At 44.9% G+C, this 27,503-nt stretch overlaps 1 protein-coding gene across 7 annotated transcripts in view; it reads right to left on the reverse strand.

Annotated features, from left to right (window-relative positions):
- GRHL2 (grainyhead like transcription factor 2) overlaps positions 1–27,503 on the reverse strand; it is a 131,025-nt gene that overhangs the window by 72,784 nt on the left and 30,738 nt on the right. For 6 of the 7 annotated variants that reach the window (XM_059723837.1, XM_019495793.2, XM_006267650.4 and 3 more), the window contains exons 5-7: positions 22,117–22,172; positions 15,165–15,321; positions 12,378–12,489 (exon numbers count right to left, since the gene is read on the reverse strand). In XM_059723837.1, the coding sequence (XP_059579820.1) occupies positions 12,378–12,489; positions 15,165–15,321; positions 22,117–22,172 (325 nt within the window). The remainder of the gene's footprint in view (positions 1–12,377; positions 12,490–15,164; positions 15,322–22,116; positions 22,173–27,503) is intronic. The other variant, XM_059723836.1, reaches the window with a different exon arrangement.

Consider the following 27,503-nt stretch of genomic DNA (forward strand, 5'->3'; position numbering starts at 1 on the left):
GTTAATAATGACTCCAAGATCCCTTTCCGCCTCTGTGCTTTCAAGAGGGGAACTCCCCAGCCTGTATGTATGCTGTGGATTCCTTCTCCCTAGGTGCAGCACCGTGCATTTGTCTATGTTGAACCCCATCCTATTCTCATCTGCCCACTTTTGTAGTCTGTCTAAATCTAGTTGCAGCCTCTCTCTCCCTTTAAGTGTGTCCACCTCGCCCCACATCTTAGCGTCATCAGCAAACTTGGACAGCATGCTTTCCACCCCCTTGTCCAAGTCGCTGATGAAGATGTTAAACAGTGAGGGCCCAAGGACCGAGCCCTGGGGTACCCCACTACTCACATCTCGCCAGGTTGAGTACAACCTGTCCACCACTACTCTCTAGGTGAGCCCCATCAGCCAATTTTTTACCCATCCAACTGTGCAGCATCAATGCCACAGTCACTTAATTTATTGATGAGGATGGGGTGAGAGACCGTGTCAAAGGCCTTCTTAAAGTCTAGAAAGACTACGTCCACAGCGACACCATCATCCAAGGATTTAGTCACCTGGTCATAAAAGGCAATCAGGTTGGTCTGGCAGGACCTGCCTTTGATGAACCCATGCTGATTGCCCTTGAGTATGATCTCCCCTGCAGGCCCCCCACAGATGTGCTCCTTGATCATTTGCTCCAAGATCTTCCCAAGCACCGAGGTGAGGCTTACAGGCCTATAGTTACTTGGGTCCTTCTTCCTCCCCTTTTTGAAAATTGGGACCACATTAGCCAGTTTCCAATCCCCCAGTACCTGGCCAGATGACCACGAATGCTCATACAGCTAGGCCAAGGGCTCTGCGATGACCCCTGCCAATTCCCTCAACACCCTTGGGTAGAGGGCATCTGGACCTGCAGATTTAAAAACGTCTAGCCTTTCCAGGAAATCCCTAACTACATCTGCTCTGACTGAAGGCTTGATAGAGCTATCCCCAAGACTGTCCCTACTTCTGGTAGGTGGGATATCCTGGTCCCTGTTCAGGAAAACAGAGGCAAAAAAACTGTTAAAAATATCAGCTTTCTTGTCTGGTGTGGCCACCAGATTACTGTTTGTGTCCTGCAGGGGCCCTACATTGCCTGGTGCCCTCTTCTTGCTCCCAATGTACTTGAAACAGGACTTTTTGTTGTCCTTAATCCTGGATGCTAGCCTGAGTTCCATCTCTGCCTTGGCCTTCCTAATAGCCCTCCTACACTCCCAGGCCGAGGAGGAGTACTCCTCCTTGGTGATAGCTCCTCCCTTCCACTGGTTGTACGCCCCCTTTTATTCCTCAGGCATCGCTGAATGCCCTTGCTGAGCCAGGGGGGTTTCTGAGCACTCTTACCCCCCTTGCTTCTCTCAGGGACTGTTATCCTTTGGGCCTGGAGGATCGCCCCCTTAAGGTACAACCATCCCTCGTGGACTCCCATCTCCTCTACCTTCTAGGCCTTTAGTGCCTCCCCCACTAGTCTCCTAAGCTCATTGTTTAATGCTCCAATCTCAGAGCTGGAGGTGGTACTCACTGTATCACCAGCCAGTAGGGGAAGAACATCTCCCTGCTGAGCTCCCATGCCAGGACGAACTTGGAGGTACAAACTGGGGCTATGGGGAAGGAGGAGACCCCAGGTCCTGGGCATGACCTAAAACTGCACCCTGCCAGGGTCAGGCCTGGTGGGACTGCTGGTGGCACAGCAGCCCCCCAAAAATGCTAGGGCCGGAAACCTCTCTGGTGAAAGGTGGGTAAGAAACACCTTATAACCTCCAGCCACCACACACGCACACAGTCCTGGCTAGGGAAAACGCAGACCAGTAAGATCTTTGAGAGCCCTGAGGCTTGCTGGTTGTAGTGGAGTCGAGGCTCCAGGTGAGCTCAGCTGCCTGGGATGCCATCTGCAAGGCATGGGCCACAGTGTTAGGGGAGATATGGAGCTTCAGAACAGATGTCAAACCACTTTTCACAGATGACCCTATCAACTCCACTTCATCAACCTCCTGGATACAAAAACTCATGGACTCAATATAGACATTGGATTTATGACACAGTATAACCTGCCTGACATCTGACTCCCCAGGTACCTCTCCACTTTTACCTGCTATATCCCCCTTCCCCCCCCCCCCCCCCCGCTTGTCCCTCACCCCCTGATACTTCAATTTACATTTTCATTGGCTGGCTTTCTTGCCTGCATTGTATGCTAGCCTGTGGCTTCTTCACTATTCATTCTATCCAGGAAGAGTGCACACACACCAACTAGATGGTTCCTCAGCCTGATGAAGGGTTTTTAAACCTGAAAGCTTGCTAAAAATATATTTCTCTAACTATTCAGTTGGCCTAATAAAATATATCAGAGGTACCCATGACTGGTCTGTGCTGGGGCCAGGACCCAAAGGGGGGGGGGGGGGGGGGTCAAGGAGCCAGGTGCCCACCACAAGGAATGCCCAGAGCAAGAGGCTCAGTATGCCAACTGGCCTGAAGGTGGGGCCAGGGCCTAAGGGAGAGCCAAAGGTCCCAGAGAGGGGACCACAGCTGGAAGGGGTGAAAGATGCAGTGTGCAAGGCATGGGGTACAGTGTTAGGGGAGGTACAGGGCTGCGGAACAGATGTTACCTCAAGACACTTAAAACGGGCAGCCTCCTGCCTGAGAAACATCTGAATCAGTTTTCCATCAAGGCATGGCAAACAAAAGAGGAGCAGGCAGTTGGCCCAGAAACAGGTGGGCGGGCAGAAAACTGACCGGCACCGGGAAGGCCCCCGGTTACAGGCTACCATCCCTGCTGGTTTCATCCCACTTTACCTTAACACACCCACCCCCCACCTGCACAAGTTTTGCTTTGAACAGTTTGAGGGGCAGTTTCACAGAAACTCCTGCACCTATCTCCTTGAAACTTGGCAGGCTTCATGGCCTCAGAAGGAGCAACCATTCCTGTTCTTTTCATCTGAATCAAGCTAGAAATGACTACGTTACAGGCATTTCAGCGATTCCTCATTATAGCTTATGGCTGAAATCACTGAAACAGCATTGCAACTCCGAAACAGATTCGGCCTAATCGAAACAGAACAGTGATCCGAAGCACCGAAATGAATCACTGTCCTCCAAAATGTCCAAATCTGAAACCAAAACAAAACATAGCCATTAAACACAGCCTTACCAGTTACTGCGCAATCATTACTACTACACAGTAACAACTGCACATTCCACGACTCGTGTAGACGTGGCCACTGTTGATCAAATTATGGCGCCAATACTGAACACATGAATAGGACATATCTGTGCTGTAATCTACTGCTGTGGGTTTTGTCCTATCTTGTTTTAAAAAAGAGAAACTTGTGACTTTGTGCACTGTGGGATGCCTCTGAATGGGAGTCATTATTTCTCAGTCATACTGCTGAAGGAAGAGGATGGATGAGCCTCCTTCACAGAAACCCTACTTGCAGTTTGTCTCAGTTCTGAAGTATCTTTCTGCTTCCTTAAGCTTTTAAGTCCTTTCCTATTCAAAATAGCAGTTCAGCACCTGCTTGCTCCATTAATGTCAGTGGGATTTAAGTATGTATTTAAAGTTAAGCCTACCTTTAGGGACTTTTTAATGGGAGATCAATTTCATAGGCTTTTATATTGGCCCCCATTACTGCAAGATCTAAGCACCTTGGACTCCACTGTAATTATCCTCACAATGGCCCAAGAAGCAAGGACATATTTTATCCCATTTTCCAGAAGGGGATTTGAGACATCATAGGGAGGTCAAATGATTTGCCCAAGGTCACATAGAAAGCGTTGCAGAGACGCTCAAACCTTAACCTCTAGACCAGCCCTCCCACCTTAAGAGGGTTCTCAGCTGTTGCACTAAATTGAAGGGAAATGAGGGAGCAAGGCCACTGAGCCCTTGCCTCCAGCAGGCAAATTCAAATCAGAGGGAAAAGAGGTCTTTGAGAGATGATCCTAAAACAGAGGGGGAGGGGAAAGAGAAAAGAGCCCATCATCCAAATATTCAGAGACCTAAATATAATCATCATCCAAACAGAAGCTGATTCACTATTTCATTGCTATCCCAATTATTGGCTAAGAATCCCTCTCACTGTGAGTAGTTTAGCAGGCAGACCCACAGGAAAACAGCAAGGATCATTCACCATAGGGCTGAATGGGAAGCAATGCTTGCAGCCAGACTTCAAAAGGCTGATCTTCCCACCAGCAGGGAAAACAGTTGGTCTCCAAGCTGGAAAGATGTTCACAGTGTTTTCTTCAGGCTCCTTCTGACCATTTCTGCCTCCATGGCCTTGAGAAGTAGGGAAGAATTAGTTTCAAAAGTCTCCTTTTGTTGAAAAACTATAACAAAGGAAGTCACACAGGCTCCTTGTACATGTTAAAAAAAAAAAAAAAAAAACAACAAATGAACAAAAAAAAAAAAAGTGCTTTATTGACAGAAGCATAGCATTACTCTGACCCAGCTCTGCAACATCTGTAAAGATCAGGCGCTTCAGTGGGGATTTTTGTCACTTTTAGCAAAAGCTGATTCAATCAGCTATTACATAAAAGTGCCAGAAAAGCCCCACTAAAGCACATAATCTATACAGACATCAGGCAAGCTAGGCCAACTAAGGTGCTGCCTCTTCAGGGCATGCGCAGGACTTGGTGCAGTAATGCATTGGGTTTAAAGTAAAGCATCATTTTTAGCTTTTTTAATGTCTGCAAGCAGCCACAATACTCAACTGTGAATAGCAGCATTCTGGGGTATGTCCTTGATATCTAAGTCTGCTAGACAGCACTACCATGAACATGCTCTGCCCAGTTGCTGCACACCAAAAAGCAGTTGCACTGCTTGTATTTACATACAGTACACACAGAATAAGGGCCAGTGCCACTCCTGAACATGACAAGGACACCCATCGTTCGTTTAACAGCAGCTACCTGACATTTAAAGCACTCCATACACATGGAACAGATGAGAGTGCAGAGTGGTCACAGCATCATCTCTAGCATAGTTTGACATGGTACAGACATCCCATGATAGCACTGACAGCATAATACCAGAAATGTGGTAAGCTGAGGCCAGCCTGAATGCAGATACTGAGACATCAGCTTGCTGTGAAACTTCACTTTATTCACATGATCAGTAGACTATGACTTTTATGAAAAGTTCAAAGTAGAGATGAATTCAAACCAAATCCCCAGGGTTTAAGCCCTAGAGTTTAAGTAGAATTTGTTCTCAGATTCGCAGTTTGTAGCTTGAACCCATCTTTAATTCAGAGAACCCAAATGGTGCAAAGAAGATGCCAACAGGACACTGCTGACAGATGCATGAAAAGCCCTGCTGTTAGGCATCCCATCACTATATCCCACCTGGAACCATAAGGACCATTCCATGATACCGATGGTAAAGCAATTCCTCTTTTCACTCTCTGCATCATTATTTCAATGTACTATTGTACATGTTATTTCTAGGTCACATTTCATATTAAATATACATTTATAAATAGCTTATAAAAGATTCATACATATTTAATAGATATTGCAGGTTATAGGCATGAAGAGAACGTGGCCTAAATTATTATAATTATATCATGAAAAAAATTCATGATAAATGAGTAACCATTTTTGCATCTATTAATCACTTATTAACCCTTTATAATGTATTCTTATTCTAAAACATGCCCATTATGCATTAACTGATCATTCCTAAAAACATAGTAGGGGACTCACAGGAGAAATGGCTGGAAAATATCCCAGCCCTGAAGTGTTTACTAATGGGACTGCAGACATTAAATCGGCAAATTAGGATGAAAATAAAATCTGCCTCCTTTGGTCCATCAGATTCTTTATAATGCTATCTGGTGCAGATTACTGCAGATGGAGACTTGAGGTTCCCCAGCACTGAAATGTTCCCAAGCACCTGGAGAGAGCAGTTGCAGGTTCCAAGAGGAGCTTGTAAATGCCTTTGGCAAAATGAATACTAGACGAGTCTATTGGAATTAATCATTAAGGGAAAATCAAGCAGCTTCATTCCCAGTGCTTCCTAAGACAAAGAGTTACATGTTAAAAACAAAAGGGAGGCAGAAGCCTCATGTGCTCGTCAGCAGTCAATCACACTACCTTGACTCCGAGCCTGAGAGAGATTAAGGATGGCTATTTGCATAGGTATTCTGTTTTGCAACCCTGCTTTCTAATAGGAGGAATGCCTTCATAGTAGGATCAACGAAAATTTAGAAATGGAGTTTTCATACACATCAGATTTCTACGCTATTCAACAAGTGATGAATGGAGATGGCATGACAGAATCTTGAGCCTGATCCTATACCCGAGCCCTACTCATTCATTTTGATGGAGATCTTAGTGGATACAGCAATACTCTGAGCACTGTCAAAGGCTCAGGGCCTTGGACAGAACTCTGTAAACACATTGACGAGCATGTTCATTCAACCATATATCTTAAATATATGTTAAAAAACAGAAACTTATTTTTAAAATACGGAATTCTTTTGCATTGACCACATTGCAAAAGCTTTCCTTAACTTGTTGTGGAACAAAAACATCTGAGAAACACAGGGAAAAAAAAGCACAATTTGGGGCAATATTGTAAATATAGCATTCAAGAAAGCAAAGGCAGCAAATAAACAAATATAGATTCATTCCACTAAAAATCACTGAAACTGTACTGTGAATTTCTAAAAGATAGTATTCCACTATATCATATATGTTTTCATGATCTCTAACATTATTAGAATGCTATCAACAATTTTGATAACTCTTCCAACTAAAAAGAAGCTACCAATTAGTCATATTTAACAACTCGAAAACTTAGCTATTGACAGCAGTGTAGACTTAAAAAAAAAAAAGATGAAGAAGCTTAACTGCAAAAAACAAGAAATAAACAGGAGCAGCACTAATGCAGAAATCCTTATGAACCAATTACAAGAGCCTTCTGTAATGCCTTAGTTAAAGGTTAATGAATCTAGGCATATGCAGATACCCTGATTCAGTAAAGTACTTAAGCTCCACTGACTTATGAGAGACTTAGTACATGCTTAACTTTAAAAATGTGAGTAGTTGCATTGGTTTTCAGCAAAGCATAATCAGCACATAGATAAGTGCTTTTCCTAGCAAGTGTCCATGAATATATAAATCAGGCTGCACTGACCTTTATGACTTTTTTTAGGGCTTGTCTACATAGGAAATTTTCACTAGTTATACCTGTATAGTTACATTGGTATAGCTCCCCGTGTCAACACTTATTATGGAAAAGTATCTTTTTAGCTGACTTTAGGCTGCTTTCAATGAGATAAGATATCCCGGGGGATGGGAAAAAAAAATCACTCTTTTACCAGAATAAGAGGGTCCATACCATAAAGTGTTTTATTGGCATAACAATAGTAGTTTAAATTTGTACATTACTATAGTTTAGATGTTATCTCCATGGGAAATGTATATTGATATAAAATAATCTTACAACAGAGTGAAAGATTCAAATAAAAGAAAGTTTGGGATATTCAATACTGGTGAGGTTCACCTGGAGTAGTAGTGAGGCTTCACTTAGTTTGGAAGAAAGAAAGATATGGATAAACTGGAAAGAGCCCTGCAGACAGCAATACAAATTAAAAGAGATCTAGAAAACATGATTGAACAGGAAAAAAAAATGGAAGAACTTGGATTATTTAGTTTGGAAAAGCGAACACTATGGATTTGATAACAGTCAAATGTATAAAAGATTGCTACAAAGAGGATGTTGATAGATCAGGGCCAGGCAAAATATGGCCCACGGGCTGGATCCAGCCCACCAGGCACTTTCATCCAGCCTGCAGCACCCATGAAGGAACTGTGCCCCTCCCAGCCCTTCTGCCCACAAGGGAGGGAGCAAGGCGCCCATGCATACGTGCACCCCCAAACATACTCTATTATGCCTTGTTCCCACCCCTGTGGGCAGAAGGGCCCAGTCCCACCAGCATGCAGCTTCTGGGCAGAGTGGCTGCTGCCCCTGCTGTAGCCACCCCCATGGGAACCTGCTTGGCTTCCCAGACATCCAGCTTGCTCCAGGCAGCAGGTAGGGAAGCAGCAGGGGTGGGGGCCAGTGTGGGGCAGTGGAGCTGCAGCTGAGAAGCACGGAGAGCAGTGCAGAGCCTACGCCGAGGGGAGTGGTGAGAACACAGAGCTTGGCTGGGCAGGGTGTGGGTGTGAGAGAGGGTGGAAGGTGTGGGGACCACACACACACACACACACACACACACACACACACCTCCACATGTCGCACAGCCCCCGCTGCTGGCAGCAAGAGCAGGCAGTGGGCACTCAGGGTGCTAGTGCCTGGCGCAGGCACTGGCATCCAGTGGGGCGTGGCTCTGGCTAGTGCTGCATGCGGAGGCGAGGAGCGCAGCCTGCCCGGCCCAGCTCTACTGCGGTGGCTTCAAGCCGCGCACCTGCAGCTCCCACACTCGTACTCAGGGAAGCCCCATGCTGGAGCCAGCTGTGTTCCCCTCCCCCTGCCGTGCAGGTCCCTGGGCTCTGTCGGGAGTGGAAGGAGCCCTGCCTCCTGCTTCCCTGTCGAGTCTAGAATGGGGCTTCACTTGGTGCAAGTGCAGGAGCTGCAGGCACACCACGTGGAGCCCCTGTGATAGAGGTGGGCCGGGCAGGCTGCTTTCCTCACCCCCGCACCACAGTGCTACCTGGAACCACGCCCCGCTCAGCACCAGCACCTGTGCCGGGCCCAAGGCCCCTGACCCCCCACCCATGCCGCCTGCTGCTGCTACCAGCAGCGGGGGCTGCGTGCCATGTCAGGAAGTGTGTGTGTGTGTGTGTGGGGGGGGGGGGGTCTACACTCCCCCCCACAAACCTCACACACCCATGCCCTTCTTCCACAACCCCCAACATATGCACACCCCCCAACATGACATTCCACACAGCCACACCCTCACAACCCCCCACACATGTACCCCCACCATATACCCCCCACCATACATACCCCCCAATCACCCTCCACAATATACAAAAGTAAGACTATTTTCAGTTATGCAATCACCTCAATATACACACTACGCAAACACAAATCATGACAATTTTTTTTTTTTGTAATAAAATTAAAATATATGTTTATAGTAGGTGTTTGACTTTTAGTATATTTGTCTTTTTTCTAGTTCTAAGATGGCAAACCCTGCTCCCCACCCCCACCCAAAAGGAGTATTGTGCGGGTCCACTCCTCCTTCACAACAAACAGTTGTTTCACAGCACCCTTGCTTTGTTGACTATTCCCCTCAGCCTGATCCTGAGGGGACAGCAAACTTAACAGATGGGGTAAAAGCCTTTAGCTGTAATCACTTAGTCCCATGTCTTTAAAAGTTCCACCACACATCTCCATAATACAGCAGGACTCTACATAGACTTTGATCAGTTGTGAAACATTCTGTAACAGTTTTGCATAGGAACAGCAACCAAGGATGACTCCTCCCCAGTGAGTACCCTAATCTCTAGACTATAGAATCATGCTTCATCTTGCTGTCTCTCTCTTTGGCTCAATACATCTTGAAGCCTCTTCTGCCCATTGACACAGCTTCTACACGAGGGCTTGAGAGTACATTCCTCCTACCTTAACATATAGCCTGCTGTTTGGGGCACTCTTTTGGGAGATGAAAAATGTGAATTTGAACCCCATCAGGCTAGGAAAAGAATAGAACAACCGCATGGTGCATCGCTCTCGGTGCACGGAAGACTTCAACTACCCGGACTTCTCATGGGAAGAGCACTCAGCCAAATCCGAACAGTCACAAAGCTCCTCCACATGCATGGACGAGCTCTACCTGACTCAAGAAGTCCATGGACTGACAACAGGTAAAGCGCTACAGGACCTGGTACTGGCCAAAGAATTTAAGGAAAGCTGGGAGACACTGACCATAAGCTGATCACTTTCACTATCCATTGCAAAGCTGGCAAGTCAGTCAGCAATGTAGACATTCTCCACTTTAGAAAAGCTGACTTTGAAAAGCTCAGGAGGCTTGTTGTCAAGGCCCTAAGGGGCCATGACTGGACAGGGAGGGGAGTCCAAGATGAGTGGTTGCTCTTTAAGGGAGCGATCCTGAAAGCACAAGGGATGTCTATCCTATCTTGGAGGAAAGGTAGCAAAAAGGCACATCAACCCCCTTGGCTCAGCAGGGAACTCATGGACCTTCTACATCTAAAAAGAGAGGCTTATAAAGGATGGAAGACAGGAATCACCACTAAAGAGGAGTATTCTGCACTGGTCCGTACCTGTAGAGAGTGAACCAGGAAAGCCAAGGCTGCAACCGAACTCCAACTGGCTACACATAGCAAAGATAATAAAAAGCCCTTTTTCAGATATGTGGAGAGTCAGAAGAAAAGCAAGGATAACATTGAACCCCTGCTAAACCAAATAGGACAACTGACAACCGACACCCAGGAAAAAGTGAGCCTGCTTAATGGGTACTTTGTGTCAGTTTTTCACAAGCCCAACGGGACTGCCCTGCCTAACATGATGCGGGATGGCCAGGGTGAGGGTAAATTTATACCCAGCATCTGTGTAGACCTTGTAAAGGAACACCTTGAGAGACTGGACACCTTCAAGTCAGCTGGTCCTGACAGACTGCACCCCAAAGTACTTAAGGAGCTGGTAGGCATCATAGCCCAGTCACTGGCAAGGATATTGGAGAACTCATGATGCTCAGGTGAAGTACCCAAAGATTGGAAGAAGGCCAGTGTGATGCCTATCTTCAGGAAAGGGAGGAAAGTAGATCTGGGGAACTACAGGCCAATCAGCTTGATCTCAAATCCCTGGAAAGATTTTGGAAAAAATTATCAAAGAGGCCATCAGCAAGCTTGTCAAGAAATGGTAACATACTGAGGGATAGCCAGCACAGGTTTGTTGCAAGTAGGTCCTGCCTGACCAATCTCATTTCCTTCTATGACCTGGTGACATATCACCTGGACCAGGAAGAAGAGATTGACATCATATATCTGGGATTTTAAAAAAGCCTTTGATCTTGTCCCACGATCTTCTCACGCAAAAATTGGCCAACTGCAGCCTCTGCTACATCACAGTCAGACAGCTGGGGAATTGGCCCCGAGTCCAGACCCAAAGAGTGGTGGTCAATGGAAGCGAATCATCATGGCACTCCATGAACAGTGGTGTCCCTCAAGGCTCCATCCTTGGACCTGCACTCTAACCTCTTTATTAACGATGTGGACACTGATGTCAGAAGCAGACTGGCCAAGTTTGCCAATGACACCAAATTTTGGGGTAGAGTGTCCACACCCAAGGATAGGCTGGTGATTCAGGCTGACTTTGATAGACTTAGAAAGTTGGCGGACAAAAACTTGATTACATTCAATACAGAAAAATGCAAGGTCCTCCACCTCAAGTAAAAAACTCCGCATCACGCTTATAGGCTTGGCAGTGCTACACATGCTAGCACCACAGGCAAAAGGGACTTAGGGGTCATGACTGACCACAAGATAAACATGAGCCACCAATGCAATATTGCAGCTGGTAAAGCAAACAAAACTCTGGTTTGCATCTATAGATGTTTCTCAAGTAAATCAAAGGATGTCATCCTCCCGCTGTACTCAGCCTTGGTGAGGCCGCAGCTGGAGTACTGCATCCAATTCTGGGCTCCACAATTCAAGAAGGATATGGAGAATTGTGAGAGAGTCCAGAGTAGAGCCACCTACATGATCAGAGGGCAAGAGAACAGGCCTTATGAAGAGAGGCATGGGACTCTTCAGCCTGGAAAAGCACAGGCTCAGGGGTGACCTGGTGGCAGCCTATAAGTATATAAGGCATATGCATCAGGATCTGGGGGAACACCTGTTCACCAGAGTGCCCCAAGGGATAGCAAGGTCCAACAGTCAAACTCCAAGACCATTTTAGGTTGGACACAGGGAAAAACTTCTTTACTGTCTGAGCCCCCAAGGCCTGGAATAGACTCCCTCCAGAGGTGGGCAAGCATCAACTCTGGGCGCTTTTAAGAAACATCTAGATGCTTATCTTGTTGGCATCCTTTCACTCTAGCCAACTTCCTGCCCCTGGGGCAGGACTCAATGATCTTCCAAGGTCCCTTCCAGCCTCATGAAATCTATAAGCCCAGCAATCCTACTTCCTGAACAAGCACTGTGACCAGAACATTACAGAAAAGGGGGGGCAGTGTCATCACCATCATCTTCCCATCTTCCACCTTTTTTTAAAAACAAAGTGGTCCCAACTCCATCTGTAGGGGGCCCAATCCTGTCAGCATGTGGTAAGTGTCTTAAGAGCAAGCCTACCAGTTCAGGCTCCTTAGGAAAATTTAGGCAGAAAAACAATCCATTTCCAAATCCCAATTGGGCTTCTACAAAAGCCAGATCCTGAGGTGGCTCAAGTCCTTTACTGGCTCTAGAATTTAAGTACTTACCTATGTCAAGGACTCTCTGTTTAGCTGTGTGCTGCCGTGAATGCCAGTATTTCCAGTACTTCAGCTGTTCGTCTCTGTTTTTATCTTCACTGAATACAACCATGACCACACTCTACAGAAAAGGGAAAGTAGAGAATACAGTACTGGCTATACCTCAAAAGTTTAATTAATTCTAAGATATCCATGTACTAGAAAAATCATGAGCCTCTACAGAGCCCAGTAGCGCCTGCCCTGGAAGAGAACCATGTTCACTGTTTTGTTGTTTAGCTCTACAAGTGAGATGCATGTGATACCTTTCTATGCCAATTCTCTTTCCAGTCTGAATAAAGTGTCATCAAATACTTTAAATTTAATGAAATCTGGGCTTGTTAGAGAAAAAATGGTGGCCTCTAAAGCCAAAGGATCCCAGATTATGATTCTGACTAAGATATTTAATGAGGCTGTGTCATTAGAATGCCTTGTGCCTGTAGAAGACTACATAAATCTAGGAAGGGATATATATCATATAATGAGAGCTCATCTAGGTAAAACATACAAAGCAGCAGCCAGTTTCATATTGCAGTCAATGGAGTGAGGGTGGGAGACAGTACATGACCTCCCTATAGAGAAATTAGAGATCCAGATTGAAATATAATTGTGAACGTCCTTACTTCTTGCTATGTAGTTTAAAAATAAAGTAAATAAGTAGCACAGCTGAAAATATACACAGACAAAAATGTAGCATTTTAGTGCTAGATCAACAACTTGCACAGATTAAATCCTGTAACACACAAATGTTTGACATAATTTAAAAACAGTGCTTTCATGTGATGAATGATCACACACACTGTATTTACTTGAATCTAAGGTGACTCTGAACTTGAGATGATCTCCCAGTAATTAGATGCTAGACATGGAAAATTCATAAATTTGTTTAAATTTTCCAAGTATCGAATCTAATTATTGAAGGCTCATCTTTAATTCATCCCTCCTGCTACTGCAGGGAGCCAGGCAGTGCAGAGGTAGGTGGTTGTGGGAAGGCCTGCCCCCCACCCTCCCTGTAGTCTCTGCTGCTCTCTTCCCCCCCCCCCGAATCTACCGCAGGCTCTGCTCCATGCTAGCAGGCTTCATGCATGCTGCAGCCTAGGACACTGGTCAAACATGGCCCCATAACAGCCATGCAAGATATACAGCATTGCTGTGGGGCTGCACAGGGGCTATGTTCAGTGTCCCAGGCTGCAGTATGGACAGAGCCTGCCAGCGTAGAGCAAAGATAAGGTGGGGAAGGAGACAGGCAGACAGAGGAGTGGAGGCTGAGTGGATGGAGTGATGGGGAAAAGAAGCAGCAGGGAGAGATGGGGAGGTGCAGAAGCAGCAGGGGATGAGATGAGCAGCAGCTGTGATCATGGTCCCAGTCCCAACACTAAGTAGGGGCTGAAGCCCAAGCCATAGCAGCTGCTTCTCCCCCCCAATCCTTGTACTTGATTCTGCAATGAAGGGCTTCCTCCCCCTGCATGTTAAATGAAGAAAAAAACCCTTGTCTTAGAACCAAGTAAATATGGCATATAGTTTAAAAAAAACACTTAGCCCTAAACATCCTTCTTATGACCAGGAGTCTAATATTATAAAATAAAAAAAGGTTCATCATAGCCACCACATTAATATGGAAAGATTCTCCTCAAATTACACATCAGATAAAGGTCTATGCCGTTCCCTTGAGGCCTGATCCAGTGGCTCGTGATATTAATGTAGAAGCTGCATCAACTTTGGTTTTGAAGTTTGTTATATGATTATTTACATTTTCTTCCTTCTTCCATGGTTACAGTGTTGGCCACAAACTGGCAAAGGAGGGGCATATCACAAACACTAGCAGCTCCAACAAAAGATCGGAGAGCCTGAATAAATGGATCTATTTAATTCCGCTTTAGTTCCCCACTCTCTCCCCTCTACACAGACTAGAAGTCTTGTTTAAAATAAGATTATGCCACCATGGTCATTAACAAAGTACTACAAGAGTGAGACTTAAGTCATATGGGGAGATCTTTGCTACTTCAAAGGCTTGCAGTGCTTTAAGCTTCAGGAGAAAGTGCAGTTCTCTAGGCAGCAACTTTGTGGCTCAGTTTCCACTCCAAACTTATAAAGGATAAAACCAGTTTATTTGAAAACATTGCCAGCTGGTCTGTTCACCAGAATTAAGCTGTCAGTAATTAGCTGGTAGCAGTTCTATTTTCAGAAGTTGAGAAGGTGGAAATTGCCCTAAATGTTATATTTTTCTTAACCAAATATAAAATAACAGATTGCAGTTATGTAACATATTTGTTCTGAATTTGATGCTACAATTAGTGGCCCAGTCCTACAAACTAGAAAATACCTTCAGCTCCACAAGAACTTTTGTGAGATACACCTGATTGAGTTTGTATATCTGAAGTTCACTAAACTTCAGTGGCACTTAAGTGCCCGCTGAAATGCGTTATTGAACAGGGTTGGACTTAAGCACACGTTTAAAATGAATCATGAGATTCAGTACTTTACTGAACTATTAGTAGTTCCATTGAAGTCAGAGGGAGAAGTTATGTGGTAAAGTGTTTTGCTGAAATACAAGCCAACTAGTTGCAATATAGACCTTTCTTAGGCTGTGAGACAACACTTAGAACAACCAAAACACAAGTCCAAGTCACAGATAACTTTTCCCATGCTCATGCTAACCATTCCAGCAAAATCTTTCTGCACTTCGCACACGTAAAATAACACATCCCACCCTAAATGTATCTAAAGAAATCTATTTTCTCTACAAAAAGTCAGCCATACCCTGACTTTGCTGATGGGATGTCTGAAACACTTGTTGTCACCCGTCTCACTCAGAGTAATGGCGTAGAACTGTCCTTTGTTTAAGTAGGTCATGGGTCCCTCTCCCTGCTTTTGACGCAATGACTTGGTAGCTTCTAGAGTATACTGAAAAGTGCTGCTGCAAAGAGAGAGAGGGAGGGAAGGAGAGAGAGAGAGTCACAAACAAAATATAAATGACATTTTCCTTTTTTGCTTAAGTACATATTTCATACAAGTACAGAAAGTGTGGGTAAATAACTGATACAAAACAAATGGCAATGATCTGAGGAAATAGTAAATAATGAATTTTAAAAAGTTAATTGACTCAACTCAATTAATTTTTCTTTCTTTAAATCTATGGCATTGATCTTATATTAAAATAAGTCTAACTAGATTGTAAGCCTCTTGGAATAGGGACTGTGGGCCAGATGCAAATTGTCTCTGTAGGTGTTTTGACTTCAATGTTATCCTGCCTAACTTTTGAGTTGGATGCCTTCCCAAAAAACCCAGATAGCCACCTAGAATTTTAATACAGCCAAGGGGGAAAGAGATACCTACAAATAATTCAGGTTTAGACTTTTAGGTATTGTATACAAAGACTGGGGAGTGTTAAGCATCCCCAAAGGTCAATTCAGAAGTAGCCAATAGCAACTACTAAGTCATGGGGCATCAGATTAAGCAGAAGAAAGCCTCTCCTTGCAGGCTAGTGGCTGAAGTACTCCACTGGGAAGGGCTAGTGCTAGGTACTGGACCATACTCCAAGCACTGTTAATGCTTTTTACATTACACAGTTATTGTACAAAAACCAGAAGTAAGCCTGGCAGCAGAAGCTAGAACTCAGGATTCTCCTCCCAGAAGTGTCCTAAGCCCTGGCCCACAGTCAGCTCTCTGTCTTTTTGACCCTATGGCTAGGGACAGACATTTAAAAAGCCCGGATCGATTCAATCTTTGCAAGTTAGTCTAACCAGCTAGGCTGAACCGGTTTGTAACTGTACAGAATCCCCACTGGACTGAAGAAATTCAGGTACATGCCTGCAAAGGCTCAGGCTAGAAGCCAGTTGGGGCACTAGAGCAGACCTCCCTTGCCGCCTGCAGTGCTGACCTGAGGGAGGCATGGCCAGGCCCCAGCAGGATACTCTGGTTAGGGAGGGGTCCATCCCCCCCGCTGCTTCTGACCAGCAATGGAGCCAGCGGGGAGTTGCACAGTATTTACTTACACAGGGAGTAACAGTGTTTATCAGCCCATCAAGAAAGCAAAAGCCTCATTAGTTTAAGCTCTTCTTTTAGCTCCAAAAAACTGTAAGCGGATACTGTCCTGTCCGCCTTTGACCTGTCTGCCTTACGCAGACACCTCTCAGCATTAGTAGCATACAACATGATAGCTACAGTCCTTGTTGTGGGAGAGGGGAGGGGGGGGAATCCCTGCTTGAGTGGGGACTGCGGGGCGGGGAGGGGAAAGGCAGGAGGAAGCCAGGCAGACGCTGCTGTGTCTGCAGTCTCTGCCAGAGCTCCAGCCAGGGAGCAGAAGGGAGGGCCAGCTCTGCTGTGGAACAGAGAGCCCCAGCCCAGGGCTGCAAAGCACCTGGGATGCTGGGGTACTCTGGTTTAAGTTAATCCAGGAAGGGGTCTGGAACAGACGTTGCATAAACTGGTTTGACCCAAATCAGTTAAGTCTGATACTATATTTAACAAGGTTTATCTCAAACCAGTTTCAGCCATTTTCGAATTGGTTTATATTCACTGAACGTCTGTTCTGTTACAGGTTTAAACCAGTCTCTGATCACGTAAACTGGTTTGTGTGTAACGTCTGTCCCTAGCCAATGACTCGTGCATTTTTCAATGGCCCAGATCCAACAAGAGTGGTGGAGTCCAGTCAATTAGCCTATTCTATCTCCTGCTGTTAACCCATTTACATGGGAAGTGGGAAATGTAGATTTCAGCCCCCACCAGGTGAGGAAAGCCTAGAACCTAGGTCTCCTACTTTTTGGGTACAGGACTTAACACTAGGTTGACAGGGAGGAGGACGAGGATGACACTAACATCAGTTTTAAGCTGAATTTAGTGATATTGATATGAACTGGTTGCATTTTTATTGCTTACCACCATGGTCCTTCCCAGGGTCTTAAGCAAAGCTTGGTTGCCTTCCAGGGCTAATTTGAACTGCACTAGAGCCTAGGAAGGAGTTATCATCATAAAAAATAAGTGCTCTGGGTTATTTCCACACAGACACGCAGAAGCAGATCCAGAGGAGGTGCATTGTCATGACTGCACCCCCTCCCTATGGACCATACTGTGGGAGCAGCAGCCAGGAATATTTTAAGTCCCAGAATCAGATAAGAATCCTCACCCCCATCCTTCTCCACCATGCTCAGTGGAGCATCAGTGGTGGTGCCCAGGGTCCCACTCCTTGCCTGGTCCCCCTGGGTGCTTCCTATCAGCCCAGGAGCAGATGTAGGGATCAGGAACCCACCTGTCACTACCTCTGTCCCAAGCCAAACCCAGCTCCACACACAGCCACTTCCCACAGCCCTGGCTGAAGTAGGGCAGAAGCAGCTAGGACAGTGGTGACAGTGGCAGGTAGGTCTCCCCTTCCTGCACCCAAAGGCACTGGTAGGTAGGGAGGGCAAGGATGAGAATGGAAGGGGACAGGGAGGTACCACAAACAGAAGGGAAGGGACAGGATGTTGTGAGTGGGGGAGGGGAATTTTTACCTGATTCAGGAACTTTAAAAAAATCCCTGCCTGTTGCTCAAGCAGCATGGTCAGGGGGTGCCACTCCAGCAGTGCAGGTTCCTGGTCCTGGACCCCTTATGGACAAATGCACTTAAATGCAATCACTTACCAACTCTGTAGTCCCAAACTGAAGAATGTTCTGGATTTACGAACATAATGAGATTTTAGGGTGCTGGCACCAAGTCAAAATGAATCACTCTTTAGGTATCTATTCCCATCGAAGTCCCACTTAAACATCTACTGAGATAACTTAAATGTGGTTCCCCATTGCTAGCTTTTCTTAAAGAGCCACGAGAAAATGTGGGCTTATATACATGAAAGTGGTGATTTTTTTTTCTGTAAGAGCAGAAACTTGGTTACCTCTGTGGACATCTGAACCTGCAGTTGTCACAGAAAGACAAGTCCACATAAGAATAAAACAGAAGATGCTGCAAATAGGTATGCAGGCAGAACAGAATACCTACAGCACAGCATATGCAGAAGCCAATGGGAAAAGGGAAGAGTGGGCCTAATTATTTAACAGTACATTTGAATCGAGTTCTACAGCCATCTTTACAAAGTAACCAGACACTATACATTACCCAAGTTTAACTGAGTTGCATAGCTGATTAATAATAATAATAATAATAATAATATGGATAAATAAACCCCTAGCTAACACATATTAGTGATGTTACCAAATCAAAATTGGAATTTCAGAAGGAGCTATTCCAAAAAAGTGGTTGTGCTTTGATAAGTGGTGTTCACTATGAAAAGTCTGAGAATCCTGTCCTTCTCTGAACTCAATCACCCCAGAAAAATATCCATCAAAATCCACCAATACTGTTACGGCAATCTAGTAAAATCATTCCAACAGCACTAACATCTTTCTGAAAGTAAACAGTGATATTAACTTGCTGAATAAATGCTCCTTTCAAAATACATCTATAGCCACCACACACCACTTAAGACAAAAAGACACTTGCAGGATGACACTGCACGCTGAAGAAAATCGTATATTTACAAAGGCTTTCATTCAGCAAAGCATTAAAACACTACTGAATTGGAGCCAAAGGCAAAGCATGTGCTAATCCAAAAGGTTAGCATTTCAAGGACACTAGTCTCAGACAAACATGCCAAGAGGTTAGGTAAGATAGAAAAGGACATACAGCAAAACTTTTTTTTTTGTAATTTTTACCAACCACATTAAAAAAGGAAAAAAAAAAATTAAAATGTTAGTACAACAAAACATCTTTTCAAATCCTACTTAAATAGGTGAAAAAAATTCTTCATTGGATCCTTCTTTCTTCCTCCAGCACAAGAACTTCCAAAATTTGTGTAATGTCAACTTAATTTAGAAATAAATTTGAACTGTAAAATTAAGGTTTAATTAAGGTGTTCTGATTATGTTTGCCTTAAAAAAAAATTAGCTAAATGTCTAACAAACAAAACTTTAATAAATCTTGCTTCATTGATATCTAATATATTATCTTTATATTATAAGGATACTTCACATTTATATTAAGAGCCCTTTTGTTTACACTACTTTGATGTTACTGTGAAGTGTCAACTGACCTGACAAACAGTCCATTTGCAACAGGTTGGTATCCTGTTTTGACTGTTTCCTATTCTGAATGTTTTGGACGACATAAAATTAAAAAAAATCCCAGACAAACTGCACCTGGCCAATTGTGCAATACCTGGACTAAAACACAAGGGGAATGTCTTCCTGATACCATCTGGCAATCAGTTCATGCCCTGAAGCATGAGGACTGCTATCATTAAGCATTTTTACCCAAGTAAATGCAATTGCAATTATTAGTCATAAACTTTTCTAATCCCGTTTTGAATTTCACCATGGCTCTGATCTAGAGCCTTTTGAATTCAGTGAATACCTTGTCACTGACTTTGATGGGCCTTGCATCAGACCCTAAAATTACTTTCATTTTTATTAGCTTTTTGAATCTGAGGCATTAATTTATGCACACAGCATTATGGAACATGGCAGAAGTCTGTGCAATTCACAGTAGAGTGGCATGTCCTTTCTAAACAGGATATCACCAGAAGCTGTCCTTCTTTGTTCTTACGATAAAGGTTTTCACCTCCAGAGAATGCAAACACTCTTCAGTTCATAAATAGCTAATGCAGGATAAGTCAATCTTTTCTGCAGATCTGCTTCAAAAATACCCTCTGTCTAATGACTGAGTCCCAATCCCAGGGAAATGAATGGCTGTTCTGAATTCGCCTTCAAGACAAGGACTGGGCCCTTAAAAAAAAGCCAGACCATGGAAATAAAGTATAAGGGACCAGATCCAGGACAACACTTATGCCTCTGCCTAATTTTAAGCATCTGAGTATTATATCAAACTGAACTGCTCCCATGCTTAGCTAAGCATGTGCTTGGGTATACTGTTGGATCATTGCCTTTATGAGTCAATGACTAAACTAGCTCTGGTCCATTACAGGTAGTGTTTTGTAGGCCTGTGCAAAGCAGCTAGTATGTGCTTCAGATTCGGATTCGGCCAATTCAGGGGACAGTGATTTTATTCAATGATTTGAATCAATGTCCCAAATCGATTTGATTGCTACCAAATTTCCAAATCACCCAGGCCCATCCCCCGCCCACTCTCCCAGCCCTGGCAACAACTGCCCCACCAGCCCCAGCTCCCGGCACTTTGAAACAAAAAGCCCCAACTCACCGCGTGCTGCCGGGCAGGGGGGCAATCCCCAGTGCCCCCTGCTGCATGGAGGGCTCTGCACAAGCCTCCCAACCCACCCTCCCACTGTCCCAGCCCTTCCCATGGCTGCCCCGCCTGCCCCAGCTCCAGCCGTTTAGGAAGAAAAAAAAACAAGAAAATCCCTAGTTTCACCACTCCTGCCTGGTGGGGGGCAATACCTACTGCCCCCCACCACATTGCGGGCTCTTCCATGAGCCCCCCGAAGCCCCAAGGCTACTGCAGGAGTGGTGAGTCCCAGGGTTTTTTTCTTAAAAGGGCTGGAGCTCAGACAGGCAGGGTAGCCATGGCGGGGCTGGGGGAGCAAGGGGGGGGTCATGGGGGCTCATATGGAGCCCCCCATCCAGTGTGGGGCAGTGGGGGAAAGCAGGGAAAATCACCCCCTTCCCCCCCCCCCCCCCATCAGGCATTACCTGGTGAGTTGGGGCTTTTTTTTAAAGCATGGGGAGGTGGGGACCAGGGGGGCTAGGGGAGCAGGCAGGGTTCCCCCCCATGGTCCCCTCCCCCACCCCCTACTTACTGGCTCAAGTCCGCCTGCAGCTCCCTGCTGCAACCACCCGAGACTATCTGAACCATAGAAGCACTCCAAATCTTTTCCAAAGATTCAGAGAGCTTCAAATTGATTCAGACCTTTTAATTGGTCCCCTGATTCGATTCGTAGATTCAGCCACCAAATCAAGCCAAATCGAATCACTGCCCGAAGCTTCACACAGCCCTAGTTTCTTGCTCTGGTATTTCTCTAAAACGTTAAGTTTTAATGAACAGCACATAGCTGGTTTGTGATAGACATCCTATAAATGGAACACAAATGGCACTTTTACATGTGCTCCAGAAGTGGAGGGGCAGTACTTTAATTAGAGCAGCTTCAAGAGCTCCAGCAGATTTGATTAATCAAGTTTGCTCCAACATACTGAAATTCCAGTGCAGCCTCTGCACTCATGTATAAGGGCCCAAAATGAACAAACAAGCACCACAGCATCCAAGACAAAGCTCTCTAAGAAAACCATAGTAATAGAAAAATAAAACCAAATACATGCTTCCTCATCATCTTATGATTTTAAAAGATATGACTTGGTTAAACACACATTGTTAAATTAAGCTTGGTGGACTAGACTAAGCTGTCTTAGATATCTGAACCAAGTCCTTCCATCCTGGAAGGCAGCAGAGATTCGCCATGAACTTGTTGGTAATCTACACTCTATGTTTGACCTGCCAAGGAGCTGATTCTCTTCTCATACTGTTTTACATTTGTGTTACTCCACTAACACCAGTGAAGTTACCATCAATTTACATAGAGGCAAAGTGGAAGGGAATCAGACCCCAAAACTCAATGAAAATCTGATTTTAAAAGCCAACAGGCACATGATGAAAAGAAAATGGATAGTTACTGGGGAAAGCACAGTACACACTTAATGGTAGTCAAGTCTGGTTTTCAATGTTATATTTTAGTAAGAGGCCAATCAGCAATGAATGTTTCCCATAACCTACCTTGCTGTTTGTTCATAAATATATTCTTCAGCCCCCACTGATGCACTACGATACTTCTGAAAGTTATAGAAATAAATAAAAGATAAGAATTATTTGATAAAAAATAAGCAAATGTTACTGACAAGATTAAAACTTTTATAGATGGGGAACTCCTATAGGAAACTCAGGTATTTAAAATTCACGATCCCTGTTAGACAGAGGAGTTCCCTAGTTTTCACAGCTGACAGAAATTATTCACACTGAGCATTTGGATTCTGTCACAGTCTGGCTATTTCATCACAGAAGCATATCAGTAAGGTAGCAGATGTTTTTTCTGTTCTGTTAACATATGTTTAAAAAGAAACCTGTGAAAACAGGCATTGCTCTCAACTGCGTGTCCTAAATCACAAATACAATTAAAAGTTCTACAGAGTTTTGTGTTTAAAAATGTTTGCATGCATCTAAATTTTAATTCTCCTCTACAAGCAACACTCTAATATTCATAAAAAAAAATCATATAACTGAACCATCTGATTTGGAGGGACATAGGCTAAGGAAGCATTCTGCCTGTAATACAAGATTATGTTAGGATAGTAACATAATTGCTTTACAAAATGAATCAGATGCAAAAATAAGAAAAGTTACTCTTTCAAGAGACTAAATTATGAGACTGAGGATTAAGCAAAGATCCATGCATTGCCTTACTGAACAGAACAATTCATGTTGTACCATGAGATACGAGACCCTTGCTGTAGAAAATCGAAGAAGAAAAAGTCTTTCTGATTCACTGAGGGCTCATTAAATCTCTTGAATTTTTATTTTTAACTCTGTTTTATGACGGCCTCCTTTGTCTTGAGAATCAACAAGTTATACAAGTTTTAGAACTGGTTTAAACTTTGTTTAAATACAAGTGTGCAGAAAAAGAAAGCGTTGGTTATTAGTAAAGTTCAAAAGTTTTGTGAGCTGGTGTTAAACATTCAATGCATTTTGCAGTCATTGGATAAAATGCAGGAACAGTCTGGAGTTCCAGTCTTTTCTCCCAAGGAAGTGTTCTTATCACTGGGCTATCAAGTCATGATGCCCCTTATTTGTTCTCTGTTCAGCCCCATGAATCTTGCATTCTTGATTGCACAGTGGCCCAGCTTTACCAGGAAAGGTGGAAAATGGCCTTAACCCAGTCTTCCCTACAGCTTTGGGTTTGGGCAATGTCCTGGGATGTGGGAGATGTAGGTTTTAAAGTCCTCAGGCTGAGAAGAAACTATAATCCAGGAGTTCCACATCCTAGGCTATTAAATAAAGCTGGGTGGTGAGTAAGCCAGTCATCTGTACCCAAAGAACTTAAGAGCAGGAAACCCAGTCTTATACTGGCACCATTAGCTTCAAGTAGGTGCCTACATCTGGGAGAGACAGGATTTCAGACATATCCTTCTCTCCAGCATTTCCTATCAACTGGCTTGGATGCTGTCTAGCTCAGTCTGCCACCTATTGCAACTTTCAGTCCTCAGCACCTCTTCCCTTCACTGTTTAGTGAACTTCAGTTTGTTTTTTTAAGCCTATTCCCAGAGCTAAGTAACCTTTCGCTCCTGTGTACCCAGCCCTTTAGTGTGGGCTACAATTCTCTGATGCCTCCCCAAAGAGCTCAAGCCATCTGCATTTACTCTCACTGCAGACACCTGGCCCTTCTGCAGCAAGATAAACACAGCAGAAGGGCTATAGAGGAGGGGCTTACAAAGGTGACCTGCTCCAGGGCTGTCTTATCAAGTGTGTAGAGAGTCAGCTTGAAGGGCTGCAGACAGGTGACTTGGTACAGCTGTGTGCCATCTGATCCTTCAGGCTACCTCAGGCTGGGCTGGACCTCTTAGGCTATGGACAGATATTACACCTAAACCGGTTTAAGTAATCAGAAACTGGTTTAAACCTGTAACAGAACATAAGTTCAGTGTACATAAACCAGTTTCAAAATGACCAAAATAAGTTTGAGATAAACCTAGTTGAATGTAGTATCAGACTTAACTGATTAAGCTCAAACCAGTTTATGCAACGTCTATCCCAGACCCCTTGGTGGTTTAACTTAAACCAGAATCCCCCAGCACCCAGGCATGCCCTCTGGGTGAGGCTCTCTGCTCCACTGGAGCAGGGCTGGCACTACTCCTCTGCTCCTCAGCCAGAGGAGAGAGAGGCAGGAGCAAGGGTCTGGCCAGATACTGGGCCTGGGAAGGGGGCAAGGAAGAGGTTTATTCCCCCACCCCACCAGTGGGAACCCGCACGTCTCTGTCAGGTGCTGAAGTGACTGCCCCAGCAGCAGCTCCAAGTAAACTGGCCGGGAGGGGGGAGGGGTTTAATTCCCACCTCCCTGTCCCACCTGCACAGACCTGGACCAGGGTCTGCCAGGTGCTTCCCCTTTGCTGCTGCACCAGCAGGGCTGGGGCAGGGCTGGCCCCTGAGTCGGGGGGGGGGGGGGGGGGGGGGGGGCAGTTATTCCCCCTCCATCCCCGAAGGACCACAGTGCAGTCTCCCACCCCAACCACCGTTGCTGCCACTCATTCTATGCATAGGATAAGAGATTGGGTAAGGCCTCTCCTGCCCCCTCTGCTAGACACCAGTGGGAGGGGGGGCAATAACCCCCTCCCTGTTCCCTCACCAAAGGGACACTGCTGTCCGGGCTCTGGCTATGCCCTGGCTCTGCTTGTGGAATGGCAAGGGGGCAGGGCCTGACAGGGCTGCAACCCCTGCCCTGATGTCTGAGCAGTGAGAGCCTCTCCCCAGTGGGGGGAGCCATGAGCAGGGGTCAGAGCTGACATGAAGTACATGGGCTGGGCGGTAGCACTGGGGCTTGAAGGGGGCCATCGCCCCTCAAGCCTCCCTAGCACCACCATCGCCACTAGTCTGCAGCAGCTTTCTCCACCCCCCACCCACAGTACCCCCCGCCCCACCACCGGGAAGGAGCTTGCACTCTTGGACACTGACTGCCACACTTCAAGAAGGATGCGGATAACCTGGAGAGTGTCCAGAGAAGGGCAACTCGTACGGTCAAGGGCCTGCAGACCAAGCCCTACGAGGAGAGACTAGAGAAACTGGACCTTTTCAGCCTCCACAAGAGAAGGTTGAGAGGCGACCTTGTGGCTGCCTATAAGTTCATCACGGAGGCACAGAAAGGAATTGGTGAGTATTTATTCACCAAGGCACCCCCGGGGGTTACAAGAAACAATGGCCACAAGCTAGCAGACAGCAGATTTAGATTGGACATTAGGAAGAACTTCTTCACAGTTGGAGTGGCCAAGGTCTGGAACGGGCTCCCAAGGGAGGTGGTGCTCTCCCCTACCCTGGGGGTCTTCAAGAGGAGGTTAGATGAGTATCTAGCTGGGGTTATCTAGACCCAGCACTCTTTCCTGCTTATGCAGGGGGTCGGACTCGATGATCTATTGAGGTCCCTTCCGACCCTAACATCTATGAATCTATGGCCTGTTGCCCCTGTCACAGTCACTCCACCCTCACTGTTCTAGCAGCCAGGCTGGGGTGGGGCCAGACACCAGCCAGGGAGCAAGGAGTGGGGTTATTCCCCCCTCTGCCTCCAGAGCACTGCAGTGGGGTTTGCTTGCCCCAGCCGCTGCTGCTCACAGGGACCAAGCAGCAGGATAAGCCCCAGAGACTGGAGGGAGGGAGAGATAACCCCCCTCCCTGCCCCCTGCTTAAAGGGCCCTGCCAGCCAGGTTCTGGCCATGCCCCCACCCCTGGAGCAGTGAAGGTGGAGCAAACATGATGGGGGCAGCAGCTCCTGTCATGGTTTCTGGGCAGTTTCTTGTTCCTGAAGCCTGCAACAGGAACCTGCTGGCTCAGTGCATCCAACCCCCAAATCCTGTCATTACACTCTATCACACTGGATCAGCACCAGAATTAGAGACTCTTTTTTAAAATTATCAGAGCTGCAAGAATTAACCATGGGACCATATATTATCATCATATTTCAGAGCTAACAACTTTTGGAGACAAAGGCGAACAGCAAATCTTTTTCTCAGGCTTGTTTGTTTCAAGCTGAGCCTCTACAAACTTGATAAGATGGCCCTGCAGCGAGTCACCTCTGGAGCAGGGTGGATAAAAATCAATTTTTTTTTTTAAAGAAATAAAAAAAATTGGATTTTTTAATTTGAATCAGATTTTTTTATTTAATTGTATTTTTAGATGCTTTTTCAAAAAAATAAACCAATGTATATGTAAAAATAGATGTTAATGCTCAAAAGATATGATGGAAAAGGGATTATAACTTCTAATTATATACTATTTAAGACAATATATTCTTGTAACCTTTTTAGAAAAGTTTCATGAATAGGTCACAACAGGCCACAGACTATATTAGGGGTCCAATATTATGGGGTTCCTAGTGGCTCCTCTATAGATTAGTAAAGATTAAAGAAAGCCACTCTGCCCAGTGGGACTCGGTGCTCAGTCAGAAGATCCCATTAAGCATCCCTGTGATGCTTAGTTTCAGTTCTCAGACTGGTTTTGTGTCTCCAGAGATAATACATCCTTGTTAACAGCAGTATATGGAGATTAGAGATAACAGACCTGATTACCTACCCATCAGCCCTCTTGTCTCTCTGCATATTTATGTACACGGAGTCAAGCCCTCACCTCTCTCTAAAAGTTTCAAGAAGTGAAATGAATAAAGAATTGCTGGTGATGGAATAGGTCTGGGCAAGGAAGATGAATCTGGAGATAAATGCAAGGAGGGAGGGGAAATAGAAACAAAAGCAAAATATTTTGTGCAGAATATTCCGGAAGTCTGGAGGGATGTTTCTGAGTATAGCTTCTCCATTGATTTGAGATCTAGTAAGGGAATGGTAAGGTAGAAAGGAAAACTAATCATGGCAGCAGCCTTGTCAGGCCATAAGAGAGAAGAACTCAAAAGATGAGAAGAAATCTAGAAGGAAGTAAAGAAAGCCCCAAGCTAATAAAATATGGCTGCAGTGCTCATTTGATGTTCTTCTAATAGTGTGGCAAAAATATCCCCCAAATATCCATGATTAATCTAGTGAATTGGAGATAGTTCACCTCCCAATAACTTCACAAGTATCTGCTTCAATTAGCTTTGGTAAATAAAATAAACAAATCATAATTCAGTTTTCTAATGTAGCTGCAAAATTATTCTGAAAAAGTATCAAAATAAATCGCTGCTTTAAAATGTATAGTGTGTACCTTCTAAAAATGAAACCTTACATCTATCTCTGAGTTGTGAATAATGTGTCTTAAGGTTATATCAAACAACAAGAATGCACTTTTTGTAGAAAACAATAATTAAATAAGGGCCTCCTAACCAGTGATTAAAACTGTGATTTAAATTGATTTGGTTTAAATCAAATCCACCCTGCTTTGGAAGCTATCTTCACAAAAGCTAGACCAGTAATGCTCAA

The sequence above is a fragment of the Alligator mississippiensis genome, chromosome 3, assembly GCF_030867095.1.
Source record: "Alligator mississippiensis isolate rAllMis1 chromosome 3, rAllMis1, whole genome shotgun sequence".
Classification (NCBI taxonomy): Eukaryota; Metazoa; Chordata; order Crocodylia; family Alligatoridae; genus Alligator; species Alligator mississippiensis.